This window comes from Micropterus salmoides, unplaced genomic scaffold, assembly GCF_014851395.1.
Source record: "Micropterus salmoides isolate LMB-PRFRI ecotype aquatic unplaced genomic scaffold, ASM1485139v1 Ms_hic_scaffold_7, whole genome shotgun sequence".
Lineage (NCBI taxonomy): Eukaryota > Metazoa > Chordata > Actinopteri > Centrarchiformes > Centrarchidae > Micropterus > Micropterus salmoides.
In genome coordinates this window covers 38,989,099-39,012,633 of record NW_024044459.1, presented here as the reverse complement: position 1 = coordinate 39,012,633, position 23,535 = coordinate 38,989,099, and the positions used below count along the sequence as shown (strand labels likewise).

Sequence of the window (23,535 nt, the reverse complement as noted above, 5' to 3'; positions counted from 1 at the left end):
CTCCTAATAATAAAGTGATATTTCATTTCTATGATAATTTACCTGCTGAGTTTTATTCTCAGACTGCAGAGAAGAAGGTCTCTGGTGTCCTTCTGACTGCTGCTGATCAATAATTGATAAAGGGTAATGATCCCTGTCATTAGCTCACCTCTGAGCTTCAGACTCTGCTGGAGACGCACTCCATCAGAAACTGATTATTAAATGCTGAATAATGAAATGTTTGCTTCAAAGTCCTGCAGTCCTGAACGTTATTAACAGGCAGATAAAGGGGCCCCTAGCTGTCAGAGAAGGAAGAACAAACAGTTAAACCACATCTGTGGTCAGATCCAGCCGTTCCCACAGCTGGACACAGGCTGGACACAGGCTGGACACAGGCTGGACACAGGCTGGACACAGGCTGGACACAGGCTGGACACAGCTGGCATGCCTGGTACCTTTCTTGAAAACCTTCTGCTGGTTTTGGGAGAGATAAAGGATGAATATGATGAAAGGGGGGCCGCCAAGGTCAAAAGTGAGACCTTCAAAGGAAGTCGAGTCATCACAGCGTACTGGATGACATTTAGAGCGAGGCCACACCACAACCTCTGACCCCTGACCCCTGACCCCGAGCCAGCTGAAAGCAGACTTCACGTTACACACAGGAGGTCCTCCCGGGACCCAAAGGCTGGACCTGCTGCGATGGACCTACCCCCAGGAAGCAGGTTAGATAGCTGTAGATTCCCTCGGGGTGATGAGACTAAGAAGCAAAGCCAGACCTGCAGGTACCCGGGTCCGAGCCTCAGATGAAAGTCTTTCTGAATCTCACTGCCGATTGGACGAACTAGAGGTCATCTTCACAACAAGACACAAGTGTACAACAAAGTGTGTTTTATTCAAACTTCTATTTACAAACAGAAAACCAGAACACATCAAGTCCAGAACCCGAAACCAGGAAAGATTCACATACGACAGGTGTCGTGAAACGCCTCCAGGGTCCTAAAGTCCCTCCACGTTGGGGGAAGTCCATCCTGCAGGTAATGTCCACAGCGCTGACAGGAAGACTGGAAGAGTTTGATGTAGCTCCGCAACCAGGTCTACAGAGAGACAGGCAGGTGAGACAGGCAGGTAGAGAGACAGACAGGTAGAGAGACAGACAGGTAGAGACAGGCAGACAGGCAGGTGAGACAGACAGGTAGAGAGACAGACAGGCAGGTGAGACAGGCAGGTAGAGAGACAGACAGACAGGCAGACAGAGACAGATGAGAGAGACAGGCAGGTATAGAGAGGTGAGACAGGCAGGTGGAGAAACAAGCAAGTAGAGAGAGACAGACAGGTAGAGAGACAGGCAGAGAGACAGACGAGACAGGCAGAGAGACAGACGAGACAGGCAGAGAGACAGACGAGAGACAGGCAGAGAGGCAGAGAGACAGACGAGAGACAGGCAGAGAGACAGACGAGACAGGCAGAGAGACAGACGAGAGACAGGCAGAGAGGCAGAGAGACAGACGAGAGACAGGCAGAGAGGCAGAGAGACAGACGAGACAGGCAGGTATAGAGAGGTGAGACGAGACAGGCAGGTATAGAGAGGTGAGACGAGACAGGCAGGTATAGAGAGGTGAGACAGGCAGGTATAGAGGCAGGTGAGACAGGCAGGTAGAGAGACAGGCAAGTAGAGAGAGACAGACAGGTAGAGAGACAGGCAGAGAGACAGACGAGACAGGCAGAGAGACAGACGAGACAGGCAGGTATAGAGAGGTGAGACAGGCAGGTATAGAGAGGTGAGACAGGCAGGTGGAGAGACAGGCAGGTAGCGAGACAGACAGGTAGCGAGACAGACGAGACAGGCAGGTAGAGAGACAGACAGGCAGGTAGAGAGACAGACAGGTAGAGAGACAGACAGGCAGGCAGAGAGACAGGCAGAGAGACAGGCAGAGAGAGACGAGACAGGCAGGTATAGAGAGGTGAGACGAGACAGGCAGGTATAGAGAGGTGAGACGAGACAGGCATAGAGAGGTGAGACAGGCAGGTGGAGAAACAAGCAAGTAGAGAGACAGACAGGCAGGTAGAGAGACAGACAGGCAGGCAGAGAGACAGGCAGAGAGACAGACGAGACAGGCAGGTATAGAGAGGTGAGACAGGCAGGTGGAGAAACAGGCAGGTAGCGAGACAGACAGGTAGCGAGACAGACGAGACAGGCAGGTAGAGAGACAGACAGGCAGGTAGAGAGACAGGCAGGTAGAGAGACAGACAGGCAGGTAGAGAGACAGGCGAGACAGGCAGGTAGAGAGACAGGCAGGTAGAGAGACAGACGAGACAGACAGGCAGGTAGAGAGACAGGCAGGTAGAGAGACAGACAGGCAGGTAGAGAGACAGGCGAGACAGGCAGGTAGAGAGACAGGCAGGTAGCGAGACAGACAGGCAGGTAGAGAGGTCATGGATCGCAGTCTCACCATGAAGGATCGGACCACCACGTCGGGCATCTGGGGCAGCTGGTAGTGCAGCAGGGCGGTGGTGGCGTGGTCTGTTACCTAGCAACAACACAACCAATCAGGTGTGCAGATTTCTGGGGACTCAGTGTTGGGCTGTAACGCCGCTCAGTAAGAGGCCCAGGTGAGGGCAGGTGAGTCTTACCTTCTGGAAAACCTGGTACTGAGACTTGGTCCAGATGTCCAGCTAAGGAGGACAGATGGGTTACTACAGAGACAGTGAGCGAGTCTGTTGTCAGGGGTTACCTGTCAGGTGAGTTCAACCTCTCACCTTTCCGTCCTCGCTGTAAACGTTCTCGTTGAATCCTCGGACGACGGTTCTGTCGATGAACAGTGAACGCATCACGACGATGGCCTTCAGCACTTTCCCCAGGGTCACCTGAGAGAGAGCACACCGTCACCTGGTCTGAACACACCTGGACGAAAAAAAAAAAACCACGGCACCGCTCGAGGCAGGCGCGTTTGCTCGCTCTGCTGCCACGGCCTTTTCTTCGGTTTTCATTTTGAGTGTTTTTCCCTGGAGTGCCAACGTACGTCAGAAGGCGGGACATCGCCAACACAGTCACTTTCATACAACACGCTGTTCGCTCCCGACGCTACCGCCACCAGGAAGGCTCGACTGAACAAGCTGACCCGAGGAGCGCGCACCTGAGGCGGCGACGTAAGAGAGGGGAGCTAACCGACCAGCACTACCCAGCCTCCTGCTAGCCACCGTGCCGTCAGAGGCAGGATTACAGTCCAACGGGAAATGCGAGAGTGCTGCGCTCTGATTTTCACAGAAACCTGGCTCTCGGATGGCGTCCCAGAAAACGCCATTCCGCTTCAGACTCCCTGAGTGCACCGCAGCCTCCGGTAAGACCAAAGGGGGAGGGGTGGACTGTTTATGAACACTGTTCGCCGGATCTGGAGTTCTTACTGCCCCACTTTCTACAGAGGGAATTTCCTGCTGTATTTGTGGCCGCCGTTTCCCCCCGCGAGCCAACTCTACGGCAGCGACGCAGTCAGCACGTTAGAAACAGCTCACCCTGATGCCGACGACCAGCGCAGCCTCCCTAAATCCTACCAACACGTGGACGTTCCCACCCGGGAAAACAACACGGGTTTACCTTCACTCCACATCTCACAGTACGGCGAGAGGCTGGACACAGGAGTGTCAGAGCTGAACCCTCTCTCTCTCAGGACTCGCTAACCCTGTACCATCACGTGGAGAATTAACAGCTGTTAATTCGTCTAAGTGTTTATATTTGGTTTTTAGTTACACTTTTTATATTTGAGGCTTATTTTTCATCTCTATCTTTTTATTTATTAACATTTCATTCTCCGGCACAGTGTGCAGGAAACATCTGACAGCGAACACTTTGAATGCTGAATGTTCTGCGTTCTTTACCAGCAGCACCGCCGACGTCCCGTTGGGTCGGAACAGCTCGATGGTCATATCAGGAAACATCCTGCCGATCCGAGAGATGACATCGTCCACGTACCTGCACACAGAGGGACAGAGTAGTGCAGTACTGTGAGTTCCTGCTGCTGGACTCCGCACCGCTAGAGTCCACCTGCCAAACAGACGGGAAGGAAAAGAGCAGCGACCCCTCCGTACAGCATGTCTCAAACCCTCACATGCGTCTGATCTGTTCATGTGACAGCACTGAAGAAAGAGATAAGACGCCCCGGCGCCTCCGCATGAGTCGGCCCGTCTAGACCGGAAGCGCAGTATGTGTATAAAAGGCGGTTGCAGCTTCCTACCATCACAGGGGCGTGTGCCTAAACCCGAGTCAGCGATTGTATGCACGTCGAGCGGCTAACCCTCTAGCTGTGCACACCGGCCCGACGGCGGCGGCCTCCTTTGTCAGATTGTTGTCATTGTTAGAAATTAAAAGTGTCCTGTTGAATAAGGTTTTCCTGTTCCATCACAGTTTCATGTCCAGCGATTAAAAAACCTATTGTTATCTCGATTTGAAAGATCTGGTTGGATCTTTTTGAACAGGCAGATCTGCGGTGACCTTGTTTGACTGACAGAACCACATGTGCAGAGGGATGCTTCGCTAACGTAACTACCTTTATTCAGCGTGACGATGCTTCGCTAACGTAACTACCTTTATTCAGCGTGACGATGCTTCGCCAACGTAACTACCTTTATTCAGCGTGACGACGCTTCGCTAACGTAACTACCTTTATTCAGCGTGACGACGCTTCGCTAACGTAACTACCTTTATTCAGCGTGACGACGCTTCGCTAACGTAACTACCTTTATTCAGCGTGACGACGCTTCGCTAACGTAACTACCTTTATTCAGCGTGACGACGCTTCGCCAACGTAACTACCTTTATTCAGCGTGACGATGCTTCGCCAACGTAACTACCTTTATACAGCGTGACGATGCTTCGCCAACGTAACTACCTTTATACAGCGTGACGATGCTTCGCCAACGTAACTACCTTTATTCAGCGTGACGATGCTTCGCCAACGTAACTACCTTTATTCAGCGTGACGATGCTTCGCCAACGTAACTACCTTTATTCAGCGTGACGATGCTTCGCTAACGTAACTACCTTTATTCAGCGTGACGATGCTTCGCCAACGTAACTACCTTTATACAGCGTGACGATGCTTCGCTAACGTAACTACCTTTATTCAGCGTGACGATGCTTCGCTAACGTAACTACCTTTATTCAGCGTGACGATGCTTCGCTAACGTAACTACCTTTATTCAGCGTGACGATGCTTCGCCAACGTAACTACCTTTATTCAGCGTGACGACGCTTCACTAACATGTAAATACTGCACGTGCGTTTTTAACTTACACTCTGTATTCTACCTACTTTCTATTATTATTCCTGATGCCTTGATAAGGGTGCAGCTGTGACAAAAGGATTTCCCCTCGGGGGGATTCTCATTTCTGAAGGGAAAACACACACACACACACACACCTGCTGTATTATAGCAGTATAGCAGGTACATGTTACTGCAGTACTCACTGAGGAGGTAGTACCAGAGTACTGGGTTGGACTTTGGGTCGTCTCTTGGCTGAAGCTCCCATCTGATTGGCTGATCGTTTGAGAGACTGCTGATTCAACAAACTTGAAGCCAAACCGGCGTGGTACTGCAACTACACACAGACAGACACACTTCGTCATGATGATGTAGTGTGAGGTCACACAGTCAGCTGATCAGCTGTTGGACACAAACACTCACCATACAAAAGGTATTCACGGAGCCTCGCAGCGCTCACGTCAACTCACCTGCAGTGTGTCAGGGCAGTCCTGTTAGCATGCTTACCTTGTTGGACCACTTGTAGGCCTGAAGCAGCTGCGAGTATAACGGGGTCTTGTCCTGAACTGGATCCAGACTGAGAAGGCCGCTGTTATGGAGAGGGTGAGACTCTGAGGGCCGACCCACCAGACCACTGAGACGCTCCAACTCACTGAGACAGACGGGGGGGGGGGGGGGGGGTAATCAGATCAGACTATCTTGTGATTGGTTCGGGCTTCAATACGACTGTGAGCTGAGGGGAAGAGGATAGTCGCATTAACGGAGGTGTAACACTGAAATCTGTGGTCGGTTTGGGTTGAGACCCAGAATGTGGTGTTCCAGCTCTAAGTACTGTATGAAATGGCAGAAATATGAAGTTCTTGGTTGTTCTGAGGTCGGATTATCCAACAGTCCCTTCAGACTCTGTGACTCTGGGTCACAGCTGCACAAAGGCAAAGGAAGAGAAAGAAAGTTACATAGAGAAGTACAGAAATATCAGAGTGAAAATATAAAGCCGTGTGTACAATATTTACATAGAATCGTTATGGTGGACAGTACTAGTGAATTATTTTGGAGCATTATAGCCTAAATTGTTATCATTAATTACTAGAGCGATGGTGGTCTACATTGTCATCATGTAAAGTGTTATTTTATAGTGTAAAGTTAGGATGACAGTGTTAAAACTCTACAGCTCTGAGTGTGTGTGCTGCTTTCTGTATCTAACTGCCCAGGCTCAGCAGTAGCACATGTGTGTGTGTCAGCAAGCTCGTGTGCTTTGTATTACAAAACATACATCAATATAGTCCATCACAGTGAGAATGTCCTGTTTCTAGCACAGAGCACAAACGACAGTTTATTCCATAAAAGTCAGGTTATGGATGAAATGGCATGATCAGGCAGAGTGCGGGCAAAAGACACAGAGAGGAGGAGCAGGCAGTCAGGGACTTTCCCAGACCCAGGTGCAGCAGGAAAGAGAGCCAAGCGATGATGTGAAGCCAAGAAACAGAGCTATAAAAGCAGGTCCAAAAGGAGGTGAAAGTCAGTCGTTACATGGTTTTCTTGTGGACTCGGGTAACAGAATGGGACTCTATTTTGCAGCGATCTCTGACTCACTCCGGTGGAACTTTTGTATTCTAATTGGTGTCTGTTTTTGTTGATAATAAAAATGTTGGTAAAAGTTCAAGCTTTCTTATCTGGCCCAAGTCTTGAATTTTTCCACGACATTACAGTACTAGTGAATAAATCGCAGCAGCAGGGAGTTTTGGAAAGTAATTAAGTATTAAACAGATAATAATGTCCACGGCAGTAGTGGGGTTGGAAACTCCAGTTTATTCCTCACTGGACAGCTGCTGAGTGTTCACACACAACGCCACAAGCGAATAAACACAGCTCACCGCAACTCTGTGATTAAAGAGCAACAAACGGATGCTGAAATAACATCTACATGATGCAGATCTGTTTAACTGAATTCATGCTTTGTCAGGTCTGTCAGCAGGACGGCAGCTGTTAAACCGTTTGTTTTCTGAATGGAGTTTGGTTCGATCAGGGCTATGCTAACCTGCTCACAGTAAAGTACAACCACAGCTGGAATAAAGTTACAGACATGTTTTCTGATCTCACCAGGTAGTTCAGCTTCCTCGCTTTCTTTTCTCCAGCAATGTTTTCTATAAATATGAAGTCAATGTGCAGGGAAGCTGCTGAGAAGCTCCAGTGAAGCTGGATCAACGCTGTAATCCCAAAAACTAAAGTAAAAAACTGATTTAATCTAAGCAGTTAACTCCGAGCTCCTCCTGACAGCAAACAGCGAAGCGGTCAGAGCAGAATCCAGAGCGACTACGGGGGTCCCAAACAGGGACAGGTATCGCTACTCGGTACCTTTGTGGTACCGACCGAAACAGCCAGGTATCGAGTAGAGCAGAAATGTCTCCAGTCTGGTGGGAGCGCGTTATAAACGGGCTTAAATCGACTGAAAGTTGAGTGGAGTCTGGTGGGAGCGCGTTATAAACGGGCTTAAATCGACTGAAAGTTGAGTGGAGTCTGGTGGGAGCGCGTTATAAACGGGCTTAAATCGACTGAAAGTTGAGTGGAGTCTGGTGGGAGCGCGTTATAAACGGGCTTAAATCGACTGAAAGTTGAGTGGAGTCTGGTGGGAGCGCGTTATAAACGGGCTTAAATCGACTGAAAGTTGAGTGGAGTCTGGTGGGAGCGCGTTATAAACGGGCTTAAATCGACTGAAAGTTGAGTGGAGTCTGGTGGGAGCGCGTTATAAACGGGCTTAAATAGACTGAAAGTTGACTGGAGTCTGGTGTGCGGACTCACTTGAGGTCTCTGTTGACTGCCTGCAGATTGTCCTGGAACTCGGCTATAAACTGCTTCTCTCGGCCTTCTAGGGTTTCCCGGTTCTTCATGCCGTCCTTCAGGGACTCGAATACGCGGCTCACGCTGGAGCGGAGCGCCTGGATGCCATTAATGGCGTGAGAGAAAGCGTCCAGATTCACCCCGACGTTCACCACGTCCGCCATCTTCTCTGCCTCTGTCTGCTACTGCCTGCGCACAGAGATGACGTCTTCTTCTTCTTCTTCTTCTTCCGCACATAAAGAGAAGAGAAACGGCGCCTCACGTGGCAGAAGGATGAAGCGGTCTGAGATGAAGAGGCCTGCTGCTGTGTGAAAGAAATCCAGATCAGTACCTGGGTCGTCCCGTCTGCGTGGCCCCCTCCAGCCAGCGACGTCACTGCTCAGAGGGAGGCCCCTTCCTGCAGGTCGGTTATAAAGGGGCGGGGCTCCGGGGCCCCTTTCCTCCGGGGCACCAAAATGAACGTCAGCGTCCCTGAGTTAGAGTCAGAGTCTGCCTCCTTTTCTCCCTGCAGTCAGGACGCGTTAATATTAACGAGCTTCACTGAGCGTTTACAGGCAGCTGTGGGCGTTTGAAGGGCCGGACATGGAGCTCCCTCACAGGGGCCACATTTCAAGCTGATTGGGATTTATAAAGGGAACTTGCTTACAGGTGTGCGTCTGCACGTCTGAATATTTTGTGGCTACGCCATTTTGGCTTTTGGGCGCAGGAACACTTTTAGTGAGTTTTCTACGCAGCGTTTCTAAATGAGTGTCCTGAGCTCCTCTGAAGAGACCCCGGTGTCCATCAGTCTGCCTCTCAGACACAACACGGGCAGAGCACCTGCAGTCAACGCATTTCTATCCCTTCATTTTCTTTATTATTCATCATTTAAAAAATGGACCTCAGTAACTTAATTTATTTATGTTAGAATTGATGTTGGGGTTTACTTCCATTTTCAACGTGTTTTTTAATGACAAAATTTGTTACTATAGAAACGTAAACAAATTAACTGACTTACTGACATTAACATATTAAAAAACAAATAAAAACTTCATTATAAAACAAATCAGCTCAACATACAGAAGAAAAATAGAATAATCATGAATTATGTGTGCACAAAAGATTCTGCCAGAAATATCCGCCTGATGACTTTTACCTGTACCTCCTACATCCTTCATTATCCCTGCAAAATACACTGAACAAAATTATAAAGGAATCATGAGCTGAACTCAAAGATTTAAGACTTTCTCTATGTACACAAAAGGCCTATTTCTCTCAAATAGTATTCACTAATCTGTCAAAATCTGTGTTAGTGAGCACTTCTCCTTTGCCCAGATAATCCATCCACCTCACAGGTGTGGCATATCAAGATGCTGATCAGAGAGCATGGGGATTGCACAGGTGTGCCTTAAGCTGGCCACAATAAAAGGCCACTCCAAAATGTGGCCAGGTGGCTGGTCTCAGACGATCTTGGAGGTGCTGGATGTGAAGGTCCTGGGCTGGTGTGGTTGTGAGGCCAGTTGGATGTACTGCCAAATTCTCTGAAACACCTTTGGAGACGACTTATGGTAAAGAAATTAACATTCGGTTCACGGGCAACAGCTCTGCTGGACATTCCTGCAGTCAGCATGCCAATTGCACACTTCCTCAAAACTTGCAACATCTGTGGCGTTGTGCTGTGTGATATACCAACCTGCACCACGTGTTCCTCATCCTCCTCATCCTCCTCATCCTCCTCACCCGAACTGTTACCTGCCTGTTACCTGCCCTGTTACCTGCCTGTTACCTGACCTGTTACCTGCCCTGTTACCTGACCTGTTACCTGGCTGTTACCTGGCTGTTACCTGCCTGTTACCTGACCTGTTACCTGACCTGTTACCTGACCTGTTACCTGCCTGTTACCTGCCCTGTTACCTGCCTGTTACCTGCCTGTTACCTGACCTGTTACCTGCCTGTTACCTGCCTGTTACCTGACCTGTTACCCGACCTGTTACCTGACCTGTTACTCGACTGTTACCCGACCTGTTCCCCAACCTGTTACCTGACCTGTTACTCGACTGTTACCCGACCTGTTACCCGACCTGTTACCTGACCTGTTACTCGACTGTTACCCGACCTGTTACCCGACCTGTTACCCGACCTGTTACCCGACCTGTTACCTGACCTGTTACTCGACTGTTACCCGACCTGTTCCCCAACCTGTTACCTGACCTGTTACTCGACTGTTACCTGGCCTGTTACCCGACCTGTTACCCGACCTGTTGCCTGACCCGACCTGTTGCCTGACCTGTTGCCTGACCTGTTACCTGACCTGTTACCTGACTGTTGCCTGGCCCGTTACCTGACCTGTTGCCTGACCTGCTACCTGAACTGTTACCTGACCTGTTACCCGACTGTTGCCTGGCCCATTACCTGACCTGTTGCCTGACCTGACCTGTTACCTGGCCTGTTACCTGACCTGTTACCCGACTGTTACCTGACCTGTTACCCGACTGTTACCTGGCCTGTTACCTGACCTGTTACCTGACTGTTGCCTGGTCTGTTACCTGACCTGTTGCCTGACCTGCTACCTGAACTGTTACCTGACCTGTTACTCGACTGCTACCTGACCTGTTACTCGACTGTTACCTGGCCTGTTACCTGACTTGTTACCTGTCTGTTACCCAACCTGTTACCTGACATATTGCCTGGCCTGTTACCTGGCCTGTTGCCTGACTTGACCTGTTACCTGCCTGTTACCTGACTTGACCTGTTACCTGCCTGTTACCTGACTTGACCTGTTATCTGACTGTTACCTGACCTGTTACCTGGCCTGTTACCCGACCTGTTGCCTGACCTGACCTGTTACCTGACCTGTTACCCGACCTGTTACCTGACCTGTTACCTGACTGTTACCTGACTGTTGCCTGGTCTGTTACCTGACCTGTTGCCTGACCTGCTACCTGAACTGTTACCTGACCTGTTACTCGACTGTTGCCTGGCCTGTTACCTGACCTGTTACCTGACCTGACTGTTACCTGCCCTGTTACCCGACCTGTTACCAGTTTGTTACCTGCCTGTTACCTGCCTGTTACCAGTTTGTTGCCTGTTACCTGACTGTTACCTGCCCTGTTACCCGACCTGTTACCAGTTTGTTACCTGCCTGTTACCTGCCTGTTACCAGTTTGTTGCCTGTTACCTGACTGTTACCTGCCCTGTTACCCGACCTGTTACCAGTTTGTTACCTGACTGTTACCTGACCTGTTACCAGTTTGTTGCCTGTTACCTGACTGTTATCTGACCTGTTACCAGTTTGTTACCTGACTGTTACCTGCCCTGTTACCCGACCTGTTACCAGTTTGTTACCTGACTGTTACCTGACCTGTTACCAGTTTGTTGCCTGCTACCTGACTGTTATCTGACCTGTTACCAGTTTGTTGCCTGTTACCCGACTGTTGCCTGGCCTGTTACCCGACTGTTGCCTGACGTGTTATCCGACGTGTTACCCGACTGTTGCCTGACGTGTTACCCGACTGTTACCCGACCTGTTACCTGCCTGTTACCCGACCTGTTACCAGTCTGTTACCTGCCTGACAGTGGAGAGAGAGAGAGAGAGAGGAAGTGTTACAGTGGAGAGAGAGAGAGAGGAAGTGTTACAGTGGAGAGAGAGAGAGAGAGCGAGAGAGGTTGAGTTACAGTGGAGAGAGAGAGAGGTGGAGTTACAGTGGAGAGAGAGAGAGAGAGGTAGAATTACAGTAGAGAGAGAGAGAGGTAGAGTTACAGTGGAGAGAGAGAGAGGTAGAGTTACAGTGGAGAGAGAGAGAGAGAGGTAGAGTTACAGTGGAGAGAGAGAGAGGTGGAGTTACACTGGAGAGAGAGAGGTGGAGTTACACTGGAGAGAGAGAGAGAATCTGTTGAGCTGTGAGAGGTTTATCTACAGGAGTAGAGAGCAGAGGGGGAGGATGAAAGAAAGAGCCGGACACAGGAGGAGATCTGAAAAGATTAAAAAGAAGAGAAGAGAACAAGACGGAGGAAGAAAAACAGGAGAGAAGAGATGATGATCATGGTGTTCAACGTTTTGTCGTCTGTTTAATAAGATTATAAAGAATCACTCTGAAGACACAAACTACAGCCAGACAGGTGAGTAACACACCGAGAGACAGACAAGTGAGAAACACACCGAGAGACAGACAGGTGAGAAACAGGTGAGAAACACACCGAGAGACAGACAGGTGAGAAACACACCGAGAGACAGACAGGTGAGAAACAGGTGAGAAACACACCGAGAGACAGACAGGTGAGAAACACACCGAGAGACAGACAGGTGAGAAACAGGTGAGAAACAGGTGAGAAACACACCGAGAGACAGACAGGTGAGTAACACACCGAGAGACAGACAGGTGAGTAACACACCGAGAGACAGACAGGTGAGAAACACACCGAGAGACAGACAGGTGAGAAACAGGTGAGAAACACACCGAGAGACAGACAGGTGAGAAACAGGTGAGAAACACACTGAGAGACAGACAGGTGAGAAACACACTGAGAGACAGACAGGTGAGAAACAGGTGAGAAACACACTGAGAGACAGACAGGTGAGAAACACACTGAGAGACAGACAGGTGAGAAACACACCGAGAGACAGACAGGTGAGAAACACACCGAGAGACAGACAGGTGAGAAACAGGTGAGAAACACACTGAGAGACAGACAGGTGAGAAACACACTGAGAGACAGACAGGTGAGAAACAGATGAGAAACACACCGAGAGACAGACAGGTGAGAAACACACCGAGAGACAGACAGGTGAGAAACAGGTGAGAAACACACCGAGAGACAGACAGGTGAGTAAAACACCGAGAGACAGACAGGTGAGTAACACACCGAGAGACAGACAGGTGAGTAACACACCGAGAGACAGACAGGTGAGAAACAGGTGAGAAACACACCGAGAGACAGACAGGTGAGAAACACACCGAGAGACAGACAGGTGAGAAACACACTGAGAGACAGACAGAGAGACAGACAGGTGAGAAACACACTGAGAAACAGACAGAGAGACAGACAGGTGAGAAACACACCGAGAGACAGACAGGTGGAGAGACAGACAGGTGACTAAGGCACCGAGAGACAGACAGGTGGAGAGACAGACAGGTGACTAAGACACCGAGAGACAGACAGGTGGAGAGACAGACAGGTGACTAAGACACCGAGAGACAGACAGGTGGAGATACAGGTGAGAAACACACTGAGAGACAGACAGGTGAGAAACACACCGAGAGACAGACAGGTGGAGAGACAGACAGGTGACTAAGACACCGAGAGACAGACAGGTGGAGATACAGGTGAGAAACACACTGAGAGACAGACAGGTGAGAAACACACCGAGAGACAGACAGGTGAGAAACACACTGAGAAACAGACAGAGAGACAGACAGGTGAGAAACACACCGAGACAGACAGGTGGAGAGACAGACAGGTGACTAAGACACCGAGAGACAGACAGGTGGAGAGACAGACAGGTGACTAAGACACTGAGAGACAGACAGGTGAGAAACACACCGAGAGACAGATAGGTGAGAAACACACTGAGAAACAGACAGAGACAGATAGGTGAGAAATACACAGAGAAACAGACAGGTGAGTAACACACCGAGAGACAGACAGGTGAGTAACACACCGAGAGACAGACAGGTGGAGAGACAGACAGGTGACTAAGACACTGAGAGACAGACAGGTGAGAAACACACCGAGAGACAGACAGGTGAGTAACACACCGAGAGACAGACAGGTGAGTAACACACCGAGAGACAGACAGGTGAGAAACACACCGAGAGACAGACAGGTGAGAAACACACCGAGAGACAGACAGGTGAGAAACACACCGAGAGACAGATAGGTGAGTAACACACCGAGAAACAGACAGGTGAGTAACACACCGAGAGACAGACAGGTGAGAAACACACCGAGAGACAGACAGGTGAGAAACACACCGAGAGACAGACAGGTGAGTAACACACCGAGAGACAGACAGGTGAGAAACACACCGAGAGACAGATAGGTGAGAAATACACAGAGAAACAGACAGGTGAGTAACACACCGAGAGACAGACAGGTGAGAAACACACCGAGAGACAGACAGGTGAGAAACACACCGAGAGACAGACAGGTGAGAAACACACCGAGAGACAGACAGGTGAGAAACAGGTGAGAAACACACCGAGAGACAGACAGGTGAGAAACAGGTGAGAAACACACCGAGAGACAGACAGGTGAGAAACACACCGAGAGACAGACAGGTGAGAAACACACCGAGAGACAGACAGGTGAGAAACACACAGAGAGACAGACAGATTGAGAGACAGACAGGTGAGAAACACACTGAGAGACAGACAGGTGAGAAACACACCGAGAGACAGACAGGTGAGAAACACACTGAGAGACAGACAGGTGAGAAACACACTGAGAGACAGACAGGTGGAGAAACAGGTGAGAAACACACTGAGAGACAGACAGGTGAGTAACACACTGAGAGACAGACTGGTGAGAAACACACTGAGAGACAGACAGGTGAGTAACACACAGAGAGACAGACAGGTGAGTAACACACTGAGAGACAGACTGGTGAGAAACACACAGAGAGACAGACTGGTGAGAAACACACAGAGAGACAGACTGGTGAGAAACACACAGAGAGACAGACTGGTGAGAAACACACAGAGAGACAGACTGGTGAGAAACACACTGAGAGACAGACAGGTGAGAAACACACAGAGAGACAGACAGCCTGGCCCACCTGTTAGGTCTCTATGTCTGTTTCAACACTGAGCTAATAGTGTTGAACTGGACTGCTTTCTATCTGGAGGTAGAAATAAACAGAGAAGTGAATTTACACCATAAAGACAGGAGTTACAGCAGCTTTACATTGTACAGGTGTTCCTAATAAAGTGGCCATTGAGTGTACAACAGAAAATGGAGGGTTTAAAATATTTTTGATGGTTAGTGAACAAGAAGAAGGACCTGTGTTTCATAAGATCCTGAAAAGACGAGCAGAGAGACAAACCTGCAGAGAAACGTTTTAATAAAGAAGAGACGCGCCAGAGTCTCAGTTTAATCATCTTCCTCACCGAGACACACAAAGACAGACAGGCGGAGAGACAGACAGGTCTCTGTGGGTCGCAGGGTAGATAGCTGAAGGTTTTGTAGTCTTCTTTGGTTTGGACTGAACTCAAAGATCTGATGATGTCACACTGACGGTGAACGACTTCATGTCCTCCCAACGGTTTTAAATTAGGAAACTATTCAGCCAATCACGTCCAGCTCTCCTGAGGTCTCTCTGGAGCAGATCTTAGTTTAGTTCGTTTTGCCGTTTCTGCTTTGCCGCAGGTTAGCGATGGGCGGAGCCTCTTCAGGACTGTTTCCACAGGTCTGACCGAACTTCAGGTATTACCCAGCAACCATGGCAACCACAAGATAACCACCTGTTAACCATGACAACCACCTGTTTGAAGTCGGTTGAGCAGAACTGAACCTGCGGATTTAAAAATGTGGCAGTTGACTTTGAGATGTGTCCTTCTGAGGAACTTCCTGTCTGTCTGACTGTCAGTCCACCATGTCTCACCTCCTGCCCCACCTCCTCCCCCTCCTGCTCATCCTGCCGTCGCTGGGCAGGTGTCAGACCGGCGGTCAGTTTGACGTGTGTCGGTCTCTGCGCGGCTCAGAGGCGGGGCCGGGGTGGGAGTTTTACTCCTGTCAGCCCCCCGCTGCCAACATGAAGGAGGTGATGCAGATCAGAGTCGACCCCCCTGGCATCACCTGTGGAAATCCACCTGAGAGGTTCTGCACACTGGTGAGTCACACACACCTGAACGCACACGGGGAAACACGTGTTTGTAGATATTAAAGCTTCTGGTCGTCTCAGGCTGAAAAGGTCAGCAGACTTTCTCTCCGAACATTTTTAATTTAATCATTTGAATGAAGTACCGCAAGGAACCAACTGTGAGACCATCTCCTCCAGTTCCCAACAACTGGTTTTGAAAACAAGAAAAGAACAAAGTATGTGATAATTTACAGAGAATCTGCATGTTCCAGTGAAGTGACCATCAGATCTTTACGGTTGTTGTTGGGGGAGTTTCCGCGCAGTGTAGTTCAGGATGAGGTCTTCACACTCTCCTGTTAGACGTCAGTCCGCTCTGCTGGAGAGACACGGGGAGATTAATTCCTTTAAAACAGAACCTGGTTAAACAGGACTAAACCTTCAGTTCTGACTAACTGACCCGACTCACTATAAACAGACAGAAACCTGTTAGTGTAGCGACATCATGGCCACAGTCTACCCAAAATGCATCACTCTCTGTAGGAGCAGATGTTCAGAAAATAATATTGTCTTATATTCAGCATTTCACTGTCTCACGTCAATCATCCCATGACTCCTCAGATTTATCTCGGGACCTTCTGGGGGGTCCTGACCCACAGGTTGAACACACACAGACACACAGAGTCCTGCTGTTTGTCTAATTGTTCCTTTGGGAAACTGAAGCCATGTCTGAATTATTGATAAATAATAATTAGAGGTTAATAATTGATCATTACGCATTCACAGTAAATTTAAAGGGCACTAAAACCTTATTTTAGCTTGAACCTGTCACATATTCTGGAACCAAGAGTCCAACCATCCAACCACCCAAACACCGAAACATCCACCCATCCAACCACCCAACCTTCTAACCATCCAACCACCCAAACACCGAAACATCCACCCATCCAACCACCCAACCTTCTAACCATCCAACCACCCAACCTTCTAATCATCCAACCTTCTAACCATCCAACCACCCAACCTTCTAATCATCCAACCTTCTAACCATCCAACCACCCATCCAACCTTCTAACCATCCAACCTTCTAACCATCCAACCACCCATCCAACCTTCTAACCATCCAACCTTCTAACCATCCAACCACCCAACCTTCTAACCATCCAACCACCCAACCTTCTAACCATCCAACCACCCATCCAACCTTCTAACCATCCAACCTTCTAACCATCCAACCACCCATCCAACCTTCTAACCATCCAACCTCCCAACCTTCTAATCATCCAACCTTCTAACCATCCAACCACCCATCCAACCTTCTAATCATCCAACCTTCTAACCATCCAACCTTCTAACCATCCAACCACCCAACCTTCTAATCATCCAACCTTCTAACCATCCAACCTTCTAACCATCCAACCACCCAAACACCGAAACATCCACCCATCCAACCACCCAACCTTCTAATCATCCAACCTTCTAACCATCCAACCACCCAACCTTCTAACCATCCAACCACCCATCCAATCTTCTAACCATCCAACCTTCTAACCATCCAACCACCCAACCTTCTAATCATCCAACCTTCTAACCATCCAACCACCCAAACACCGAAACATCCACCCATCCAACCACCCAACCTTCTAATCATCCAACCTTCTAACCATCCAACCACCCATCCAATCTTCTAACCATCCAACCTTCTAACCATCCAACCACCCAACCTTCTAATCATCCAACCTTCTAACCATCCAACCTTCTAATCATCCAACCACCCAACCTTCTAATCATCCAACCACCCATCCAACCTTCTAACCATCCAACCACCCATCCAACCTTCTAACATCCAACCACCCAACCTTCTAACCATCCAACCACCCATCCAATCTTCTAACCATCCAACCTTCTAACCATCCAACCACCCATCCAATCTTCTAATCATCCAACCTTCTAACCATCCAACCTTCTAATCATCCAACCACCCAACCTTCTAATCATCCAACCACCCATCCAACCTTCTAACCATCCAACCACCCATCCAACCTTCTAACCATCCAACCTTCTAACCATCCAACCACCCAAACACCAAAACATCCACCCATTCAAACACCCGATCATCCAAACACCCAATCACCTAAACACCCAAACACCAAAACATCCAAACACCTGATCATCCAAACACCCATCCATCCACTCATACAAATACGCACCCACCTAAACACCCAAACACCCGACCTCCAAACACCCATCCATCCACCCACCCAAACACCTGACCATCCAAACACCTGACCATTCAAACACCCAACCATCTAACCATGCAAACACCCAACCATCCACCCACCCAAACACCGGATCACCCAACCATCCACCCACCCAAACACCCATCCATCCACTCATACAAACACCGACCATCCACCCATCTAAACATCCATCCATCCACTCATACAAATACGCAACCACCTAAACACCCAACCATCCACCCACCCAAACACCCATCCGTCCACTCATACAAACACCGACCATCCACCCATCTAAACATCCATCCATCCACTCATACAAATACGCAACCACCTAAACACCCAACCATCCAAACATCCATCCATCCACCCACCCAAACACCCGACCATCCAAACACCCAACCATCCACCCACACAAACACCGAACCATCCAAACACCCAACCATCTAACCATGCAAAAACCCAACGATCCACCCACCCAAACACCCATCCATCCACTCATACAAACACCGACCATCCAGCCATCTAAACATCCATCCATCCACTCATACAAATACGCAACCACCTAAACACCCAACCACCCAAACATCCATCCATCCACCCACCCAAACACCCGACCATCCAAACACCCAACCATCCACCCACCCAAACACCCGACCATCCAAACACCCAACCATCTAACCATCCAAACACCCACCCAAACATAGTTCAACCCAACATTTTGATGAGGATACAGATAAAGGTGGTCCTGAATAATGTTGGTCTGATTGCCACATGTTGGATCAGAATCCTGAAGTCAATGTGAAATCTTTCAGTAAGTGTAAAGACTGAACTAACATGCAGCCTTTAAACTGGGACTTTATCAGTGTGTGTTGTTGGTGTCTTGTAGACAGTGTTGAATCTGCAGTGTGACAGTTGGCAGCTGCAGCTAAAGTAAGAGGTTAAACCTCTAACACACACACACTGATCAGATTAACATCCGTGTTAATCCATCACACACTGCACATGTATGTTAGTGGGACACACGCAGTGTGTTGGATCATGTCTGCAGTCATGTTAGGGCTGCAGTGGCAACAATCAGCTGTCACACCATGTGTTGTTTAAACATCACAAATACCGCTTTCATTTCTGCAGTAACTCTACTGTTATGTACTGGAATGTGTTATTTGTCTTATTTGTATTTTGTCCAGTCTATCTATAAAAAAGCAGGTGAAGTAAAGTTTGTTTGAGGTGGAATGTATTTTAAAGTGATTGTATTTAATGGTACTGCATTCAATTAATAATAAACAGTCCTCATTATTAGTTTACTGTAACTGGCAAAGTATTAAATGCAATTCTATTTGAATTAACTGATTTAAGTCATGGTGTGTTCTTTATTCTGAAGTTTAAACACACCTGACCACACCTGTGATCATAACTGAGGTCAGAAGTTCAACACATTTATACCTTTCAATCAGTGAAGTAACATGGTGGTAGAAAGAGTTCTCCCTGGTATCCACCAGGCTCACAGATCCAACCATGAGACGCTGAGATGAACAGGTTTATCTGTTTTCACTTGAATGGTTTATTTTTCTACAAACAAAAACTTCTACCATAAGAAATTTTCTGCTCACCTAAATGTTCCACACAGTGACTTTAAATGAACTCTGTTTTTACCATCTGCACTGTTTGTTGTTCTGCAGGAGAACCCTTACCTGTGCAGCGATGAGTGTGACGCGTCCAGCCCCGACCTGTCTCACCCTCCTCAGCTGATGGGAGATAGGGAGAGGGGGGGGCTCATTACCTATTGGCAGACCGTCACATGGTCCAGGTATCCTGAGCCCTTATTGGCCAACATCACCCTGTCCTGGAACAAGAGTCTGGAGGTGGTTGATGACATCATCATCACCTTTGAGTACGGCCGACCAACCAGCATGGTGCTGGAGAAATCTCTGGATAAAGGTGATTCAGTTAAATTCATAACAGAAGTTACCTCATGTCACTTTTCATATTGAAGAACGGACAAGCCCCCAATTTCTGTAATGTCCAGGATACCCCTAGACCTTAAGACAATATAGATATACAATATAGAGCAGGTCTGAACCGGCCTCGGTGTTACACTATTTAGAGAGACCCAACAGTTCCCACCATGAACAGCACTTGGCCACAGTGCAAGGAAACCTCCTTTTAACAGGCAGAAACTTTAAGCAGAACCTGGACATAGGGTGGGCGCCCATCTGCCTTGACATGGGTGGGTCTCACATCAATGTGACGTGTAAGAAAAAGAGTCACATGACTGACAGGTGTAGCTGTAAAACTTTGTTACACTTTTTAAAACTTTTTTACAGTTCGGGTAACATCAGCCTTGTTAGCACCACAGCCAACGAATCCCTTATCAAATCTGTTATTGATGATCTCTCTCAGATTGTCTGCAAATAACTGCCATCGTAAATCAAACACAAGCTCCTAACAGACTGAATCAACATGGCCGACCACCTTCACTTAGTGTTTAGACACAAGGTCAACCAAACAACTGCCAAATGAGATATAACAACTGGCTGTGTGGTGGTATTCTCTGGGAATAGAAGGATAATAACTGTCAGTGTGATGCATTCACTGGGAATAGAGGGATAATTACTGGGAATAGAAGGATAATAACTGTCAGTGTGATGCATTCACTGGGAATAGAGGGATAATTACTGGGAATAGAAGGATAATAACTGTCAGTGTGGTGCATTCACTGGGAATAGAGGGATAATAACTGGCAGTGTGGTGCATTCACTGGGAATAGAGAGATAATTACTGGGAATAGAAGGATAATAACTGTCAGTGTGGTGCATTCACTGGGAATAGAGAGATAATTACTGGGAATAGAAGGATAATAACTGGCAGTGTGGTGCATTCACTGGGAATAGAGGGATAATAACTGGCAGTGTGGTGCATTCACTGGGAATAGAGAGATAATTACTGGGAATAGAAGGATAATAACTGGCAGTGTGGTGCATTCACTGGGAATAGAAGGATAATAACTGGCAGTGTGGTGCATTCACTGGGAATAGAAGGATAATAACTGGCAGTGTGGTGCATTCACTGGGAATAGAGGGATAATTACTGGGAATAGAAGGATAATAACTGGCAGTGTGGTGCATTCACTGGGAATAGAGGGATAATTACTGGGAATAGAAGGATAATAACTGGCAGTGTGGTGCATTCACTGGGAATAGAGAGATAATTACTGGGAATAGAAGGATAATAACTGGCAGTGTGGTGCATTCACTGGGAATAGAGGGATAATTACTGGGAATAGAAGGATAATAACTGGCAGTGTGGTGCATTCACTGGGAATAGAAGGATAATAACTGGGAATAGAAGGATAATAACTGGCAGTGTGGTGCATTCACTGGGAATAGAGGGATAATTACTGGGAATAGAAGGATAATAACTGGCAGTGTGGTGCATTCACTGGGAATAGAGAGATAATTACTGGGAATAGAAGGATAATAACTGGCAGTGTGGTGCATTCACTGGGAATAGAAGGATAATAACTGGCAGTGTGGTGCATTCACTGGGAATAGAGGGATAATTACTGGGAATAGAAGGATAATAACTGTCAGTGTGATGCATTCACTGGGAATAGAGGGATAATTACTGGGAATAGAAGGATAATAACTGTCAGTGTGGTGCATTCACTGGGAATAGAGGGATAATTACTGGGAATAGAAGGATAATAACTGTCAGTGTGATGCATTCACTGGGAATAGAGGGATAATTACTGGGAATAGAAGGATAATAACTGTCAGTGTGGTGCATTCACTGGGAATAGAGAGATAATTACTGGGAATAGAAGGATAATAACTGGCAGTGTGGTGCATTCACTGGGAATAGAGGGATAATTACTGGGAATAGAAGGATAATAACTGGCAGTGTGGTGCATTCACTGGGAATAGAGGGATAATTACTGGGAATAGAAGGATAATAACTGGCAGTGTGGTGCATTCACTGGGAATAGAAGGATAATAACTGGCAGTGTGGTGCATTCACTGGGAATAGAGGGATAATTACTGGGAATAGAAGGATAATAACTGGCAGTGTGGTGCATTCACTGGGAATAGAGAGATAATTACTGGGAATAGAAGGATAATAACTGGCAGTGTGGTGCATTCACTGGGAATAGAGGGATAATAACTGGCAGTGTGATGCATTCACTGGGAATAGAGGGATAATTACTGGGAATAGAAGGATAATAACTGGCAGTGTGGTGCATTCACTGGGAATAGAAGGATAATAACTGGCAGTGTGGTGCATTCACTGGGAATAGAAGGATAATAACTGGCAGTGTGATGCATTCACTGGGAATAGAGAGATAATTACTGGGAATAGAAGGATAATAACTGGCAGTGTGGTGCATTCACTGGGAATAGAGAGATAATTACTGGGAATAGAAGGATAATAACTGGCAGTGTGGTGCATTCACTGGGAATAGAAGGATAATAACTGGCAGTGTGGTGCATTCACTGGGAATAGAGGGATAATTACTGGGAATAGAAGGATAATAACTGGCAGTGTGGTGCATTCACTGGGAATAGAGGGATAATTACTGGGAATAGAAGGATAATAACTGGCAGTGTGGTGCATTCACTGGGAATAGAGAGATAATTACTGGGAATAGAAGGATAATAACTGGCAGTGTGGTGCATTCACTGGGAATAGAGGGATAATTACTGGGAATAGAAGGATAATAACTGGCAGTGTGGTGCATTCACTGGGAATAGAAGGATAATAACTGGGAATAGAAGGATAATAACTGGCAGTGTGGTGCATTCACTGGGAATAGAGGGATAATTACTGGGAATAGAAGGATAATAACTGGCAGTGTGGTGCATTCACTGGGAATAGAGAGATAATTACTGGGAATAGAAGGATAATAACTGGCAGTGTGATGCATTCACTGGGAATAGAAGGATAATAACTGGCAGTGTGGTGCATTCACTGGGAATAGAGGGATAATTACTGGGAATAGAAGGATAATAACTGTCAGTGTGATGCATTCACTGGGAATAGAAGGATAATAACTGTCAGTGTGGTGCATTCACTGGGAATAGAAGGATAATAACTGTCAGTGTGATGCATTCACTGGGAATAGAGGGATAATTACTGGGAATAGAAGGATAATAACTGTCAGTGTGGTGCATTCACTGGGAATAGAGAGATAATTACTGGGAATAGAAGGATAATAACTGGCAGTGTGGTGCATTCACTGGGAATAGAGGGATAATTACTGGGAATAGAAGGATAATAACTGGCAGTGTGGTGCATTCACTGGGAATAGAGGGATAATTACTGGGAATAGAAGGATAATAACTGGCAGTGTGGTGCATTCACTGGGAATAGAAGGATAATAACTGGCAGTGTGATGCATTCACTGGGAATAGAGGGATAATTACTGGGAATAGAAGGATAATAACTGGCAGTG

The 23,535-nt window shown here is 47.6% G+C and overlaps 2 protein-coding genes across 2 annotated transcripts in view; one reads left to right on the top strand and one right to left on the bottom strand.

Annotated features, from left to right (window-relative positions):
• Positions 1–852: 852 nt before the first annotated feature.
• med27 (mediator complex subunit 27) lies at positions 853–8,236 on the bottom strand. Its single transcript, XM_038704247.1, has 8 exons — positions 8,034–8,236; positions 5,742–5,886; positions 5,441–5,571; positions 3,853–3,946; positions 2,737–2,844; positions 2,611–2,652; positions 2,430–2,507; positions 853–1,073 (listed from the first exon to the last, which is right to left on the bottom strand). The coding sequence occupies exons 1-8, from the start codon at positions 8,234–8,236 to the stop codon at positions 939–941; spliced, it is 936 nt and encodes a 311-aa protein (XP_038560175.1). The 3' UTR covers positions 853–938.
• Positions 8,237–15,258: 7,022 nt separating this feature from the next.
• ntng2a (netrin g2a) overlaps positions 15,259–23,535 on the top strand; it is a 31,694-nt gene continuing 23,417 nt past the window's right edge. The window contains exons 1-2 of the mRNA XM_038704071.1: positions 15,259–15,879; positions 19,766–20,024. Coding sequence (XP_038559999.1) covers positions 15,643–15,879; positions 19,766–20,024 — 496 coding nt within the window. The 5' untranslated portion in view covers positions 15,259–15,642. The remainder of the gene's footprint in view (positions 15,880–19,765; positions 20,025–23,535) is intronic.

What these genes read in the sequence shown, in the direction of transcription:
- med27 (XM_038704247.1), bottom strand. Translation starts at nt 8,236, where the DNA reads ATGGCGGACGTGGTGAACGTCGGGGTGAATCTGGACGCTTTCTCTCAC. An exon ending in CCTACAAGTGGTCCAACAAG is followed by an intron (nt 5,572 to 5,741) that starts GTAAGCATGCTA and finishes GTCTGTGTGTAG; the next exon opens with TTGCAGTACCACGCCGGTTT. An exon ending in ACTCTGGTACTACCTCCTCA is followed by an intron (nt 3,947 to 5,440) that starts GTGAGTACTGCA and finishes CTCTGTGTGCAG; the next exon opens with GTACGTGGACGATGTCATCT.